The sequence below is a fragment of the Mustela erminea genome, chromosome 5 (assembly GCF_009829155.1).
Source record: "Mustela erminea isolate mMusErm1 chromosome 5, mMusErm1.Pri, whole genome shotgun sequence".
Taxonomy (NCBI): domain Eukaryota; kingdom Metazoa; phylum Chordata; class Mammalia; order Carnivora; family Mustelidae; genus Mustela; species Mustela erminea.
In genome coordinates, this window is record NC_045618.1 from 3,671,076 (window position 1) to 3,688,247 (window position 17,172).

Here is a 17,172-nt window from a genome sequence, read left to right on the forward strand (position 1 = left end):
AGAGATTGGTACAGGTTTCACTATAATTGTTCTTTCACATGATTGACTACTTGGATAAATTATTTCCCTTTAGATTCTGGTATTTAGTGGCTGGCCAGACTTAGGCAGCTCCTTAAAAACCAAGTACCAGGAGCTGATTGGATTATCAGCATTTTATTTTACCATCTATAAAGTCCCCCCAGCTAGCATACAGGTGGAATTGTATGATCACGTCTTACTTCCTGCGTACCTAATGAGAAACATGGTATCTGCCTTGAATGGGGATAAAGTTTGCAAATCACAACAAAATAATTAGAATTTTCCTTGTCAGACTGTATCTTTCATCGCATTTTTTAAAGATGGTTTTGTTTTGTTTGTTTGTTTGTTTGTTTTTTAGTATTTTGGATTTCACTTAAATACCCAATTCAGTTGATATTTTAAATTTACGATTGCCTGCTGAGCTGTGTGATGTGTTGTACCCTTCTAAATTATGTAAGCTACCTGAGGTATCTGAGCCATTTGTTAGTGTAGATATGCGGCTTTTCGGTGTCATTATTTCCTCATTCATTGTGAAGACCAGAAGTCATGGGGCTCAGACCTGATGTGGGTATATAATTTTAAAGCAGTGAAGGGGTAAAGACATACTTTACTTACTAAGGTTTACCTATTTTAAATTAAGGAATCATCTTTTCTTTTTCTTCCAAAGATCACAAATTCCATGATCACTCAAGAACCATGATTTTTAAATTTGATTTTTTACCATTTTATTTATTGTCGAGATAAATTATGCACAAACACAAAAATTTTGGAAGCGCATAAATGATTTTTAATTTTTAGTATTGACTGAGAAACTTAGCACAGTGGTTCTCAAAATTGTACACGCATCAGAATTACCTGGAGGGCTTATTAAAAACACACATTACTAAGCCACTGCCTAAATTTCTGTTTGAGTAGGTCTTGGGTATGCGGGTCTGAGAATTAAATTTTCAGTTAAGGCTGATGCTGCTGATCTGGGAACCACATGTAGAGAAGCACTTTCCTGACAATCTCCTTTCCCCTTGGCTTCCCAAATGTTTCCTTTTTGTTGAGTATGGCTATCTTTTTTTATACCTTCTTCTTAAGGTTGAGTATCTTCCTTTGCCACTGAAAACCAGTGGTTCACAAACTTTTAACTGCATCTCAGTCAGCAAGCAGATTTGAAGGAAGTTATGTGTCTGTCTCTTTGGCAGTAAGTAGATGAATGATTCCTATCTGAGCCATGACAGATGCTGGTCAGAATATTTTACACACACATTATTTACTGTATAAAGTAGGGCAGGTCAGAGAGCCTCACAACATTGGTGATGATGCTAACCCACTAGTCATCTTAGTTAAAGAAACAAAGGTGGCAAGAGTTGGACCCCCAACCAATTCAAGACTATAGTGCTGAAACATTTGGAGGGTCCTTCCCCGGAATTACAAGAATTGCCGTGATCTGAGTTTGCTGACAGCTTTGCAGCGTTACCAAGTCTAGCTGGGCAGCCAGATTTCTTCGAGTACTGAATGTGACCCTTGAGCAGAACTTCTGTACTGCCCTAATTCTGGTCCGTGTGCCGAACGATAGCACTTACAGATCCACAGTGGGGTTGCTTGTTAGGATCGTTGGTAAGCATTGTGAACTTTAGGGAGTTGTGTGTTACTACCTCGAAGAACTGTAGGCCAGAAATCATTACTTGAGAATTACTACCTAAAGCAGTTACTACGTTTCAGTAACTATACTGTATTTACTAGGGAAACAAAAAGTGGTTTGCTTTCTGTATTGTCAGACTTGATCTTAGCTTTACCTGTAGACACTCCACATTTGGATTATTAAATCTCTGCTTTTCCTTCCTGTAAAAAGTAAAGATGACCTCAATTTAAACTGACATTTGGGCTTAGTTGGTGGTTTCAGTTAAGTAAAATAGAAGCAGTGTAATTATATGCTCCATCACGTAGCTAGAAGATATTTTCTCTTTGGAAGTTGGGTTTAAAATATTGATTGTCTGAGGAAGCTCCAATTTGCTAATTATTTCTGGAAGACTGAAAGTGACATGGCTAAATCAGTTTTGCCTCAGCTCTTATTTGCTGTGTGCTTAAAGATTCTTAAAATTCTGGAGAGGACATGTTAGTGAGATGGTAAAAAAAAAAAAAAAAAAGTAAAAACTTTCTTAAAGGTGCACAGCAGGGCCGGCTTTTGATCATTTTAATGCATTCTGCAAAACAGCTCTGGCTGTAAACTAGAACTGTATTTTCATCTTCCTTAGAGTTCATCTTGATTTCAAAGGCAAGGTGATAAGAGAAAAGGGCTGGTTCCCTCAGGCTCTTCAATAATCATCCGTAATTTAAAAAGATTAAAGTTAGTTTCTATCACATGGTGATATAAATGTTTTCTGCTCTTAACCAGGCAGCTTCAACAGGTGTCCTAAAATGAATATTCATCTATTGTCTTAGCTAGTTCAGCTCACTCTCCTGAGACCTGAGTTTCTGCTGTGAAATTCGGGGAAGCCTTCTAGCCCAGGAGCCCCCAAAGGTGGCGCCGGGCTGTCCATCTGGCCATCATTCATCCTTTGGCAGTGCCCCGGGGACATGAATCTTTCTTTTCTGCTTTTACCATTGCACTGCTGGAAAGAATAAACAGGTCATCGAGTGCACCTGTACCTCCTTTTCCAGCTGGTTACACTGAGGCCCAGTGAGGTGACACGGTGTGTCCCAGGTCACCTGGCCCAGCCTCGGCACACCGCACTGTGGTGCTGGTATGTCCTGTAGCGAGTTCCCTGATTGGATGTAAGTCAGCCACTTCTGTGTTTCTTACCTACACTTGTGCATTGGAGTTGTGCTTTTGACTATAATTTTTAACTTGTCCAAACGTTTAGAAATCCTCTAAACAGTCCCGGAAATCTCCAGGAGATGAAGATGACAAGGACTGCAAAGAAGAGGAAAACAAAAGCAGCTCTGAGGGCGGAGACGCCGGCAATGACACAAGGAACACGACTTCAGACTTGCAGAAAACCAGTGAAGGGGTAAGGACGGCGCGTGGTCTCGCGCTTCTTCTCACCTAGAAGACCGGCTGCTTCGGAGCCGCCGCCGGCAAGCCCTGTCCCCATAAATGAGTGGACGCAGGGGGCCGGCAGCCTCTGGGGGTCCCACACTGCTCTTGGGTACATATGATTCAGAGCACAAGAGGGCGGAGGTCTACGCCTGCCTTACGGTTTGGACCCTAGGAACAGGTCTCAACTTGATAGTCTTTTAAAAAGGAAGGTGAGCAATATTGAAATCATGAAATGCCACCTTAAAATTGTATAATTGTATCTCTTTTATTATAAGACGGCACATGCACAATAGGGGATTTCATACTACACCTTCTTTCCTAGGAGTTTGTACTCTAATGTCCCCAGGGGGCCTTTAAATGTTTAAGTATTCCAATAACACGTGAAGACTGGTACTTGAAGTATGGAAGGGGAAGACTTGTCCACTTTAAATTTTGTTAACTCTGTCTTAAGGTGGCGTACAATAGCGTATGACTTTGAGGTACACAACAGTGAGCCCACACTGACCGACGGTACTAAATGCTCGCTGTGATAGTCTGGCTCCCATCCGTCATCATAGCCAGTTACACCAACATTACCGTCTCCGTTCCCCATGCTGGCCTTGCACCCCTGTGACTGACTTGTTGTGTGATGGAAGTCAGTACCTCTCTGTCGCCTTCACCTGGTTCACCATCTCACCCACTCCGCTCGCTGGTGGTAATCAAAGTCTGTCTCCTGTATCTGCGACTCGGAGTTTTGTTTTGTAGATTCCACGGACGAATGAAATCAGGTGGTATTTGTCTCTTTGTCTGACTTGTTTCACTTAACATGGCACCCTCTAGGTCTGTCCACGTTGTCACAGATGGCGAGCTCCCATTCCTTTTACAGCTCAGTAACCGTCCATTGTACACGGACACCATCTCTTTATCAATTTCCCTGTTGCTGGACGCGTGGGCTGCTTCCGTACCGTGGCTGCTGTAGATAGTGCCACGGTGGACAGAGCAGTGTATGGATCTCTTGACATTGGTGTTTTCATTTTCTTCAGATAAATGCTCACGAGTGGAATTGCCAGTATTTCTCACCTTTTGAGGGCCCTCCCTGCTATTTTCCACAGTGGCCGCACCGGTCTGTAAGCACTCCCTCCAGCAGTGCGCCACAGTTTCCATTTTTCCACATCCTTGCCAGCACTCGTTACCTCTTACTTTTGGATTCCAGCCGTTCTGACAGGTCCGAAGTGATAGCTCACTGTGGTTTTGATGCGTGTTTCCCCGGATGAGAGGTGGTGGGCATTTTTTCATGTGTCTTTTGGCCATGTGGGTGTCTTCGATCTTAACTTCTGTTAACCCCTATCAACTTTAAAGTGTTAGCGAAGGCACATTTTGCCCCTGGTCATTTTCTGTTAGTCTTTTCTCTGTGAAGACAAATGGGACAGTGGTAAATCATGTTGAAACAGTACTCCGCAGAATACATTGTTATTGTTGTTCTGTGAGGTTCTGGTTTCAGCTGAGTGCTGGGCGTTCTTGTCAGTACAGTTGACCTCTCAACAGCTCCCTCGTGCCGTTTTCCAGAGTCACTCCCCAGTTGTGATTCTCATTGTTTGCTCATCCCTCTTAGCCACTCAGCTTTACTCTGTCCTCTGTATCATTCTTCCCTTGACCTCTTCCCAGTAACGAGTCCTCTGTCGTTACCTTTGCGAGTAGTGCTCCTGGGAACAGTCCTGTTAACAGTCCCCAAAGGCCGGAGTACCTGACTCGTTTGATTTTCTCTTTATCGCGCCCGCCGTCTTCACCGCAGCTGGCTTCAGTGGGCATGCAGCAGAAGCCTCACAGCTCGTCTCCCTTTATGAACTCCCTTCTGTCTGCACGTCTGTGCCAGAGGAAGCGGCGATCTCCACCCGTATTGCTCAGAGTGTGGTCGGTGGGCAGGTAGCATCCGTGTCGCCTGCAGGCCTGTTAGAGATGCAGAATCCCAGGCCCGACCCCAGGCTCTGCGAACCATTTTAACTAAGCCCCAGGTGACTCACATGCACCTGGAAGTCTGAGACGCATTATTCTGTGCCTGTCTGTTCCCAGGGCCCAGAGTTGCGTCTCCTCCTCCTTTCTCCAAGGCCCCACCCGGTCTGTGATCACCTGTCACCCTGGACCTTTATCTTCTTTTCCCTCTGCCTAGAAACAGTGTTAGGCATCCCTTCCCCCACATATCCTACTCTCTCCGCTCTTCTCTTCATTTCTAAACTTCCAGATTGAGTTTCTTGCCTCCAGTGTCCGGTCCCTCACCCGCTCCTGCCTTCCTCCAGGCGCTCGTGTTGCTTCGTCCCCATGGACGGAAATTGCTCTTGTAAAGGTCCATGGCGGCCCTCTTGTTGCCAGATGCAGGGTCAGGGTCGTCGTTAGTTTTTATTTTATCTGTGCAGCATTTAAAGGCACTAGCCACCTTCCCTCCTGACTTTGCCTCCAGGTCACCGGCCTCTCCTGCTCCTGCGTCAGTTCCTTCCCAGGGCGCCTTCCTTCCGTCTCTTGGTGTCCTGCTGTTTGGAAAGCTTCCCCTGTGTTTATCTGCTCCCCGCTCCTGGTTTCAATCATTATGTACTACTGGTGACTTCCCACCCTGTATCTCCTGCATTGTAGACCCATTTTCCTAATGGTTCATGAAACCATTTCAACTCAGATGTCTTGAAAGCACTTCAGAAAATACTTGCTGTTAGAAGCAGCAGCAGCAGCAGACTCAGAGTAGTGATGGCTGCCATCTTACTCTGTGCCACAGACTGCCAGTGCATCGTCTCACTTGATTCTGCACAAATCCCAGGATGTATCATCTCCATTTGCACCTGGGGAAACTCGGGCTGGAGAGACTGGCCCAGGGTCACATAGCTGGGGAGAGCCTGACTGTAAAGAAGGAGACTGAGATCCGTTCATTTATTCTTTCAGTTTTTGTTTAAGTTGAAGCACAGTTGACACATGTTACAGTAGTTTCCGGTGTACAGCATGGTGATTTGACAGGTCTGTGCTTGTGCTGTGCTCACCACGAATGTAACCACCACCTGTCAACACACAGCACCAGTACAGTACCATCCACTGTATTCTCTCTGCTGTACCTTGTCCCATACTCATTCATTCCAGAACTAGAAGCCTGGACAAAATGGGCCCATTTTGCCCATCCCCTGGCCCTCCTCCTTGTGGCAGCCATCTCTTTGTTCTCTGTATTTATGGGTCTGCTTCTGTTTAGATCCCACAGAGAAGTGAAATCGTACGCTATTTGTCTTTTTTGTCTCACTTAATTCATTTAGCATAATCCTCACTAGGTCCACATGTGTTGTCACAAATGGCAAGATGGCCTTCCTTTTATGGCTCAGTCGTCTTCCATTGATATCGCAGCTTTATCTGTTCATCTATGGATGGACACTTAGTTTGTGTCCATCTGGGGAGTGCGGAAGGAGAGAGCAAGAGAGAATCCTCAACAGACTCTCCCTGCTGCGCGCGGAGCCTGGTGTGGGGGTTGATCCCAGGACACTGAGGTCATGACCTGAGCAGAAATCAAGAGTTGGCCATTTAACTGACTGAGCCACCCAGGCACCCCCATATATTTTAGTGGAATTACTGGATCATGTGGTAGTTCTACTGTTAGTTTTTTGAGGAAGCTCTGACTGTTTTCCACAAGGGCTGCACCAGTTTACATTCCCACCAGCAGTGCACGAGGGTTCCTTTTTCTCCACATTTTCGCCAACACCTGTTGTTTCCTGTCTTTTTTTTTGACAGATAGAGATCACAAGTAGACAGGAGGAAGCAGGCTCCCTGCTGAGCAGAGAGTTCAATGTGGGGCTTGATCCCAGGACCCTGGGATCAGGACCTGAGCCAAAGGCAGAAGCTTTAACCCACTGAGTCACCCAGGTGCCCCTCTTGTCTTTTTGATATCACCATTCTGACCAGTCTGAGGCTATCTCCTTGTGGTTTTGATTTGCCTTTCCCTGATGACTAGTGATGCTGAATATTTTTTCATGTGTCTGTTGACCATCTGGATGTCTTTGGGAAAATGTCTACTGAGGTCCTCTGCCCATTTTTTAATAGGAGTATTTGGTTTTTCTGGTTTTGAGTTGTATGAGTTCTCTATATATATAGGATGTTGAGTTGTATGAGATATATATAGATATAGATATATAGGTATATATCTATATATATATTAACCTCTAATCAGATACATCATTTGCAGGTATCTTCTCCCGATCCATAGGTTCCCTGTTACTTTGTTGATGGTTTCCTTTGCTGTACAAAAGCTTTTTATTTTGGTGAAGTGTCAATGGTTTATTTTGCTTTTGTTTCCTTTTTCTAAGGAGACACATCTAGAAAAATGTTAAGCCTCATGTTCAAGATGACTGTCTAGGCTTTCTTTTAGGGGTTTCATGGTTTCAGGTCTCAAATCTAGGTCTTTAATCCATTTTGAGTTTATTTATGTGTATAGTGTAAGAATGTGGTCCACTTTCACTCTTCTGCATGGAGCTGTGCAGTTTTCCCAGCACCATTTATTGAGACTGTCTTTTCCCCCGTTGTACATTCTTGCCTCCTTTGTCAGAGATCAATTGACCATGTAAGTATGGGTTGATTTTTGGTCTTTCTTTTCTGTTCCACTGATACATATATATCTCTGTGCTAGCACCATACTCTTTGATTAATGTAGCTTTGTAGTGTATCCTGAAGTCTGGGATCGTGATACCTCCAGCTTTATTCTTCTTTCTCAAGATGGCCTTGGGTATTTGGGATCTTCTGTGGTTCAGTACAGATTTTAGTAGTTATTTGGGCCAATTCTGTGAAAAATGTTCTGGTAATGTGATAGGGAATGCATTGCATCTGTGGATTGCCCTGGGTAGTATGGACATTTGAGAATATTTGTTCTTCCAGTCAATGAGGTGGAATATCTTTCTGTTGATGTCGTCTTCAATTTCTTTTGTCAGTGATTTATTGTTTTCAGAGTACAGGTCTGTCAGGAACTTGGTTAAGTTTCTTCCTAGGTATTTTTTCTTTCTGGTGCAACTATACATGGGATTACTTTCTAAATTTCTCTTCTGTTACTTTGTTATTAGTATGTAGAAACAACAGATTTATGTATATTAATTTTGTCTTATAATTTTTACCGAATTCATTTATTCTGATAGTTTTTTGGTGGAGTCTTTAGGGTTTTCTATCTGCTTTATCACATCATCTGCCGATTGTGACAGATTTACTTTTTCCTTACCAGTTTGGATGCCTTTTTGTTTTCTTGTTCAATTGCTGTGGCTAGGACATCGGTACTACATGAATTAAAATGGCAAGAATGGACATCCTTGTCTTATTCCCGATCTTAAAGGAACAGCTCTTAATTAGCTGTGGGTTTTTCCTATATGGCCTTTATTTATTTATTTAATTTAAGATTTTATTTATTTGTTAGAGAGACAGAGAGAGAGCGTGCAAGCACAGGCAGACAAAGTGACGGGCTAGAGGCAGAGGGAGAAGCAGGCTCCCTGCCGAGCAAGGAGCCTGATTGTGGGACTCAATCCCAGGATGCCAGGATCATGACCTGAGCTGAAGGTAGCCGCTTAACCAACTGAGCCACCCAGGCGTCCCCTATATGACCTTTATTATGTTGATTATGTTCCCTCTAGATCCACTCTGTGCAAAGTCAGATCCTTTTATTTTTAGCTCATTTTTAATAATACATTTGTCATATACAAAAGAATATATATGTACTATAAATTTAATATGGTATTCTCATGAATACCAGTAACCCTGCCACTCAACCTAAAACAGAACAGTAACTTACATCTAATTCCATACTCTTCCTACCCAGGGATAATCACTAGTGTTGTATTATTTCCCTTCATTTTCAGAATTTTTGCTCCTATCTAATGTATCGGTATATACTTAAATAATACATTGTTTAGTTTTGCTCATTTTTGAGCTGTTTAAACAACAGTGACGTTCACTTACTCGTGTGCTTCCAGGAGCCCCTCACACAATTGTGTGCGGAGTAGATTGTTAACTCTCTGATGCTGTGTGACACTCAGCCTTACGAATACACCACACTTGATTCAGTCTCCTTTTGACAGTCATGTTGGTTGTTCCCAGGTTTTCACAATTCTGAACTGCACTGCTGTGAACAACCTCCTGTTCGCCTCCTCGTGCACAGAAGCTAGAGGGTCTTTACTGCACACGAGAGCTGGCTGTGCCAGGTCAGGAGCTCACGGTTGCTAACTTTAGAAGAGAAAGCCCAAGGACATCCCTAAGTATCTGGGCCAGTTCACACTCCGGCCGTCCTCGTACAGCTTTCCTGTAACTGACATGTCATTGTCAGACTTTAAAATTTGCTTATAATCATGAGTGTACATTATAGTCTTAGTTTGCAATTCTTTGATGAATAATGAGGCTGAGCTTCTTTTCACTTGTTTATCTACCATCCAGGTTCCTTCTGGCATCTCCTTGATTTTGTATTTCTGCCCATTCTCCTATTGGACTATTTTTGGTGACTGATTTGTAGGACTCCTTTACGGATTCTGGATTCTGACTAGTGTGGTTGGTCATGTGCATTTGTACATATCTTCTCCACACTTGTAGCTTGTCTGATTTTTTTTATGATACCTTTTAGTGAACTGACTTTCTCTCCAGTAATCAAATGTCTCAGACTTTTCCTGTTATGGTTAGCATTCTTCTGTCTTATTTAAGAAACCTGTCCCTTTCCCAAGATCGGAAAGATACTCCCCTATATTTCCTTTTAAATTTGTAAGTTTTGTTTTTAACATTTTAGTGTTTAATCCATCAGGAATTGGGGCTATAAGATGAGGTAGGACTATTGCCTTTTTTCCCCACAGAATAACCATGGGAACCAGAATCATTTCTTAAATTGTCCCTCCTTCCCTCTCTGACCTGCAGTGTCATCTCTCACAGCCATGGGTCGCTCTCTGGGTTCTCTGTTACGTTTCTTCGGTCAGGATCATACTTTTCTTAGTTATAGTAGCTGTACAATGAGTCCTGATGCCTAGTACGGCTAGTAGACTAATCTTAAACTTCTTTTCAAATACTTAATAGTCGTGGTCTGAGAGAGAGTCAAGAGGGGCTTTTTTTTTTTTCGATGGGAGAATTTACAGCCCATGTGCTGGTAAGAATGATTCACATGAGGAATGAATGAGCACAAAATGGTAATGTAGGAAGGAGTTGCCAAAGCAGTACTCTTCAGAAGATAAGGAGGCGTAAGATCTAGAACACATCTGGAGGGCTCCCTTGGCTCCCCTGCTGAGGTGGGAGGGAAGGCAGGTAAGTGGGTACTTAGTTAGGGTGAGAGCTTGTAAAATTTCTCATCTGATTGCTTCTGTTTTCTCAGGAAGTGAGGTCAGCATTTGAGAGTTGATACTGGGAAGCAATGTTGGAAATTTCGAGAGAGCGAGGAAATGGGACAAAGTAGTCCCCTAGAAGATGAGAAGAGTGGATAGACTTGGGGAAAGAAGTGGGGGCTTACTTGAGGTTAGTGGCCTTGACTTAAAGTGAGAACAGTCGTCGGGATGGGTGTGCGATCCTCTCCAGGCATTCCAGTGTTCAGCTGTGCAACCACAGAAAGGCAGAGAATCGAGTGCAACTAGGATGGAGGGGGGTGGAGGCAGAAATGGATTTTGTGCAAGGAAGGGAGCAGTTACAGCGATGGATCATTGAACCAAAATATGTTTGGAAGGAGAAAAAAAGACATGAGGAAGGGAGTGGGTCAACAGATTTTCAGTATCAGAGAATTATTGAAGGTAGAGTCCTAGCTAAAGAGAGAAAGCCGGGGACAAGTGGTGGTGGACGAGGGCGGTGTTCCGTCAGGTTGTGGAAGAACTGCGGGGGTGGTCGCCCTGCACGTGGGGCTGGTACTTGAGTGGGACGTTTCACTGGGTGAGTGCCGTTCGTGGCACAGGTCCCTTGACGCCTGCCTGTAAAATACCAGACAGCCCCCAAGTTCTTAGGACAACCAAAACTGCCTTCATAATTCCACCCCCCAAAACAGTGGCTTAAAACCATGTTTGCAAATACAGCTGTCCCCCCTTTATCTGCAGGAGCTCTATTGCCAGAGCCCCTGTGGATGCCTGAAACCGTGGATAGTATGAACCCCATATATACTGTATTTTTACCTACATGTATGTGCCTGTCATAAAGCTTAATGTGTAAGTTAGGCACAGTAAGACGGTAACAACAGTAGCTAATAAAATAGAACTACTGTAACAATATCCTGTAATAGAAGTTAAGTGAAAGTGACGTCCCTCAAAATATCTCCGTGCGGTACTCCCCCTTCTCGCTGTGGTTGATGAAGGGAAATGACAGAACGCCTGTGAGATGACAAGTGAGGGGGTGACGTAGCCCCTGTAACGGAGGCCACTGTTGACCTACTGCTGGAAGGAAAGTCCGAGGGAAGGTCGTCTGCTTCCCGACCACAGCTGACCAAAAAAAGTGAAAGTGCAGATCTGTGGGGGACTCCTGTACTTCTGGGGCGTGAGCAACACTTGCCCCAGGGAGGGACTGAGCGAGGCTGGAGGAGGAGAGAGAATCAAGGCACTGAGAGGTCGGAGTTTCGGAAAGACAGTTCTACACCCAGAACGTTCCCAGTGCTGAGGATACCGAATGACGGTGGGAGGAAGGAATAGCCCCAGCCGTGTGGAGGGGACGGTAGGCAGGAGGGGCGGCAGTTCAGAGCTGGGAGGACTGGGTGGTGGGAGGAGAGCACAGCAGAGAGGAGGAACGGCTTAGGAACCGCAGTGATGGTCAGGAAAGACACCTTCCCCGCCTCCGGGCCGTGGTACGAGAGCTGCCGCGGGAGGCCTGCAGGAGAAGCAGCAGCCGTCCTCAGGGAGAACTAGGTTTCTGTTGGAACACATGAGGGGGCAGAGTGGCCAAGAAATGCAAGTTGGGAATATGGGATACTTGCTTGTGGCTGACTGTGATTTCCAAGGGGCCTGGCGGAAGAGATCAAGGAATGTGGGTGGGGGCAGGAGAGTTTAAGAGATGAAGTCGCAGCCTAAGAGGACGCAGCTGACTGGGCGTGAGCATGTAGGAAGTGACATGCCCAGGAGCCTGTCGTTTTAACTACAGTAAGCATAGGCCATAAGGACGAAAGGTTTGAGGGTCTCGAGGCAGATGGTATTGTGGTTATAAGTACTGGTGAGGGAAGGAGAGAAGAGGTTCAGACTTCTGGGGACCTTTACTTCCAGAGGCTCTGACAGCATCCTCGCTGCTCATAGTTCGAAGCATGAAGCAGACAAGGGCAGGCTCCAGAACACGTGGGGCGCCCTTCTTGATCCACGGGGCTGTGACATAGTTACTAACCTTTGTGACAAGAAGACCGTGCACCGATTGGCTTGGGCCTGCTGTGGCAATGATGCCGTGTAACAAATTACCTCAAGATGTAGTGGCTTAGAACAGCATTTATTATCTGGCGTTCTCCATGGATCGGGAATCCGGACAGGCATAACTTGTTAAGCCTTCCATCTCTGGGTCTCCAAAGCTGCGAAGAAGGTGTTAGAGGCTCAAATCATTTTGAGGCCCAGCTGGGGCGTTGGTCCTCTTCAAGGCTCACTCCGTAGATGTTGGCAGGGTTCAGTTCCTCCCTAACTTTGGCCAGAGGTGCCCTAGGTTCCTTGACACGTGAGCTTCCCCCTAAGGCGTCCGTCATGCCAGAGAGCTTCATCCTCGAGAGTGCTAGCAAGACAGAAGCCAGTCCTCTGTAATCTCGCAACCTCATCGCAGACGTTACATTCCCATCACTTTTTCCTCATCCTGTTCATTAGAAGTAACTCACAAGGTCCGGCCCACACTCAGGGGGAGAGGGCGTTACACAAGGGTGTGCCGGAGACCCTGTCCGAAAGTCACCCATCCCTGAACCAACCACTGATGATTGAGACTGGGACCAGTCAGTTTCTCCCCACTCCTGGAGCTGGAGTCAGGTCCCCAAACCACAAGGCCACCATAATTGCAGGGAAGAGCAGAGGATAAAATAAATATTGGGGGACAGCCATTGCGTTTGCTGTAACCACTAAGCAGTGTCCATGCTTTTATCCTTCTGGCCCTGACCTTTTCTTTCTGCTGTAAGGGGCTATATCCTTAGTCTCCCCAGTGCCCTCAAGATCAAGTCCAGACTCCTTACTTTGGCAGATGTTGGCCTTTGTACTCAGATCCCAGGTTATCTGTGCAGCCTTTCTTCTAACCCTGTACTCAGTATCTGCTCAGCCAGTGATTCTTCAAACTTTTTGGTCTCAGCGCCCCTTTAATTCACTTATAAGTTATTGAGGGCCCCAAAGAGCTTCTGTTACACCTGTGAGCATTTATTTAATTAGGAATAAAAACTAATTTTAAGATAGTTATTAATTTGTAAAATAATACTCAATATAAATAACATTTTTATGAAAAATACATTTTTTAGAAAGTGTTTTGAGAAGAAAGACATTGTTTTACATTTCATTATTTTTTTTAAGTTTTTATTTAATTTTTTTAGCAACCTCTGTACCCAGCATGAGGCTTGAGCTCACGACCCTGAGATCAAAGAGTCACACACTCTACTGAAAGCCAGCCAGGTGCCCCATAATGTTTTGCATTTTAATGTCTGGCTTAATACGAGACATCAGGGTTCTCATATCTGCTTCTGTTTTCAGTCTCTGGTTGAGTTATATGAAGAAATGTGGCCTCACATAGATATGTAGTTGGAAAGTAGAGATATAAGTATTTTAATAGTTTCTTCAGATCATTGCGAATGTTCTTTGATATTACACCACCTCTGTGAAAGAGATATTTTCTGAAAGGTTACTAGCCATGTGCAGTCTGAACTTTTTGTATTCTGTTAATGAAGTCAGTTGGACTGTCTGGCACTTTGAATAGCTCTTACCCATTTAGAAGATACTGGTTCCCTGAATTAGTTGGGTCTTCCAAATCTTTCATTATAAAGTATTTTTAATCATATTTTTAAATACCAGGTATATCTTGTCAGAAAAATCCTTATTGGGAAGTCTTGACTGTAGAGGACTAAGTTTTCCAGAATTCTAAGTTTCACTTAAAAGCTCAAGTTTCATCGTTGGCAACAAGTACTTCCACTTGTCTTCCTTGAGGGAATAGGCTCATTTCAGTGACTTCTGAAAAAGCGTCTGAAAACTATGAGAAACTGTGAGAAAACTATGGTTATAGTTTACCTGTCAGCATTTTGTCAAGTGACAATGGTGCTCCGTGAAAAGACCCTGTGACTTCCACCATCTCATCACTTCCGCAGTGTTCAGGGCTCCTTCAGCTCTGCGCCCACGCACAGCCTCTTCCTGTGCCTCGCGTCCGTGGGCCTCGGGGGCCTGGTTGCGTTAGTCCGCCGTCCTCTAACAGAGGGCGGCCTGGCGCAGAGCACGGCTGCCGGCACAGAGGGAACCACTTCTTGCTGCGGACTTGGAGGAGATGTCCAGGCTAGCACGTGCTCCGAGCACCATGTCCAGGATACATACCATTGTGAATCAGCAAGACGGTTTTTGATGCGGAGATGCCAATAGAGTCGTGGTGGTATATGACAAGTTAAAAAATGGATTTGTAATTCGCTTTTTATAAGCACCCATTCGACAGTACCTTGTTGAAAGACACTGCCCCCTGCCCCCCCCCCCAAATTCCATGTCCTTGCAGTTGTGGTCACAGGTATCGCCTTTTCTTTGTTGGGAGCATTAATTGTATTCCGAGGCGGCTCTGGGACCATCTGTCCCAAAAAATGTTCTTCAATACAGTTTGAGTCGTTGGTACTATGAATGTTCCACCGATGTCCACACAGATTTTATTGCCTTTCACACTGGTATTAGTGAAAAGACATTGTTAAATAAATTCCTTTGGTTAATAATTTTTCATTGCTTTAAATGGGTGTCTTCCTCCTTCACCAGGGAGGAAAACCCCCCAAGTCTGTGAATATAATCATATCTAGTATTTTTGTGTGTTAATAATTAGGAGTCACTAGTCACTGCATTTTGCAGGTTCACAGATTTGAAATAAGATTTTTATTGTTTTTTTTTAGTTGACTTTCTCATTCAGGTAGGAAAAGAGCAGGCTGGCTGTAAGAGAAGTGTATTTCTTTTCTTTTTCTTTTAATTTTTAAGATTTTATTTATTTGACAGACAGAGATCACAAGTAGGCAGAGAAGAGGGTGGGGAAGCAGGCTTCCTGCTGAGCAGGGAAATCCCAGGACACTGAGATCATGACCTGAGCCCAAGGCAGAGGCTTTAACCCACTGAGCCACCCAGGTGCCCCAAGAAAAGTATTTCTGCCATCTTGAGGTTTAGGAGCTTTTCCTGTTTGAAGGTCCTGGAATTATTTATGTATGGCATAATGCACACTATAGATCTGGACTGTATATGTGAGAACATACCCACGAGCGAGTACGCATGAGCGCACAGGCGAGTTCATTCACTTAGCAAAGGAAAGAATGGAAACAGGCTGTTTTAGGAGGAAATACAGAGGCCCGAAATCCCTCTTTCCTTTGTCCTTTGAGAGCATGCGGGGTAGGGGGAGTAAGGTATTTGGGTTAATGATGAAGAAAATAAAAACAGCGTCCCTATGAAGAAACGTAACCTGGTAGGATTTATGGTAGGACCCAGACTGAAACAATTCTTTTCTGAAATGGAAATATTTTGTCACACAGATGCCATCTAAATTTTAAAAGAAATCTAGACTTCCTTTCTTACCGTACATCTTGATTTTGTTAAATCTTGTATTTCTTCGAGCCATATGTCCCAAGTAATTAAGTTATAAATATTATACAGAGTAATTTGCATACATTCCAAATGCTTTTTAAATTTGAAGCAGCTTACCTTTCTTTCTGACACCACAGTCCTCACAAAGATGGATTATCTCAATTTCTCCAGTGACTTTATCCCAGCAATACATTGTCCTGAGCTGTACGAGTGCAAACTACTGCACTCTGTCCCTGCCAGACAGTAGACAGAGTTTATTGTTTTGTTTCCTTTTTTTGAATGGCACACTACAGATGCCCTAGCACCTCTTTTAGCTTGCTGAGCTGACCGGTATCAAGCACAGCCTCACCAGGCTGTTCTTGCTGAGTATTGGTAATGCTGCAGTACAGATTAAAATCTCAGAAAATCCCACTTATTATACTTTATAGGTATGGAGCTTTTATTGTTAATGTCCCAAATCATCTAAAATCTTGTTTTCTTTCTTTTTTTTTTTACAGACCTAACTACCATAATGAATGCTGCATATTAAGAAAAACCATAAGAAGGTTATACATTTGGTTGTCTAATAATCTTGGATTTGATATGAACCAACACATATTCCTTGTTGTCACTGACAGAACCCCAGTTTGTATGTACATTATTCACATTCCTCTCTGTTGTGTTTGGGGGAAAAAAGACATTTTAGCCTTTTTTAAGGTTATTGATTTAATTTCATGTTATTTGGTTGCATGAAGTTGCCCTTAACCACTAAGGATTATCAAGATTTTTGCACAGACTTATACATGTCTAGGATCCTTTTATCAAGGCAGTTACGTTCATCATTCTCCTGCCTTTACTCCACTGTCACCAGACACTCCATTAAATATAAATTAGCACTTTCTAAAAATGACCACTCAACATAATGCTTACGGGATTTCCTCTCTGTGACAGAACCCAGGAATCAGTTCCTAAACACATAATGTTGGCATATTGAAGATGAAATTAAATTGTCCTTCAGTTTTGAGGCCATGTGTAAAGTTTAATCACATTGTAAAATATCTACTCCGCATTAGAAATAGCTAGTCGACAGCTTATACTTCTCAAAACTCATATTGTTACGTACAAAAACTCAGTTTTTATATGTGAAGTTAGTGAGTCTTTTGTGTTACTCCAAAATAAAGGCAATGATTTATTTTTTCCCCAATGCCAATACAATTTGAGCTAATCACTCAAGGTGGATAATTTACATTTTAAAGCTGGAATCAGCAGTAGCCCTATGGGAAACCAGACCAAGCATTGACTTTTAAATGAACCATTGTTTTCTTTTGGAACTAGAATTAGAATAGTTGGTATTCATCCACAAACCATTATTATGTGTACATTATTGTTGCTATTGTGATAATAGAGAATTTTATTTATTTTTATGCCAGCTTATATTGTGAGAACACATTTAGTCAGTTTGGGTTTTATCAATCCTGT

The 17,172-nt window shown here is 43.5% G+C and overlaps 2 protein-coding genes across 2 annotated transcripts in view; one reads left to right on the forward strand and one right to left on the reverse strand.

Annotated features, from left to right (window-relative positions):
• Positions 1-16,443, forward strand: part of HDGFL3 (HDGF like 3) — a 73,868-nt gene extending 57,425 nt beyond the window's left edge. The window contains exons 5-6 of the mRNA XM_032341970.1: positions 2,871-3,017; positions 16,212-16,443. Of these exons, the coding sequence (XP_032197861.1) occupies positions 2,871-3,017; positions 16,212-16,217 (153 nt within the window). The 3' untranslated portion in view covers positions 16,218-16,443. The remainder of the gene's footprint in view (positions 1-2,870; positions 3,018-16,211) is intronic.
• TM6SF1 (transmembrane 6 superfamily member 1) overlaps positions 15,832-17,172 on the reverse strand; it is a 29,766-nt gene continuing 28,425 nt past the window's right edge. The window contains exon 10 of the mRNA XM_032341966.1: positions 15,832-15,947. Coding sequence (XP_032197857.1) covers positions 15,891-15,947 — 57 coding nt within the window. The 3' untranslated portion in view covers positions 15,832-15,890. The remainder of the gene's footprint in view (positions 15,948-17,172) is intronic.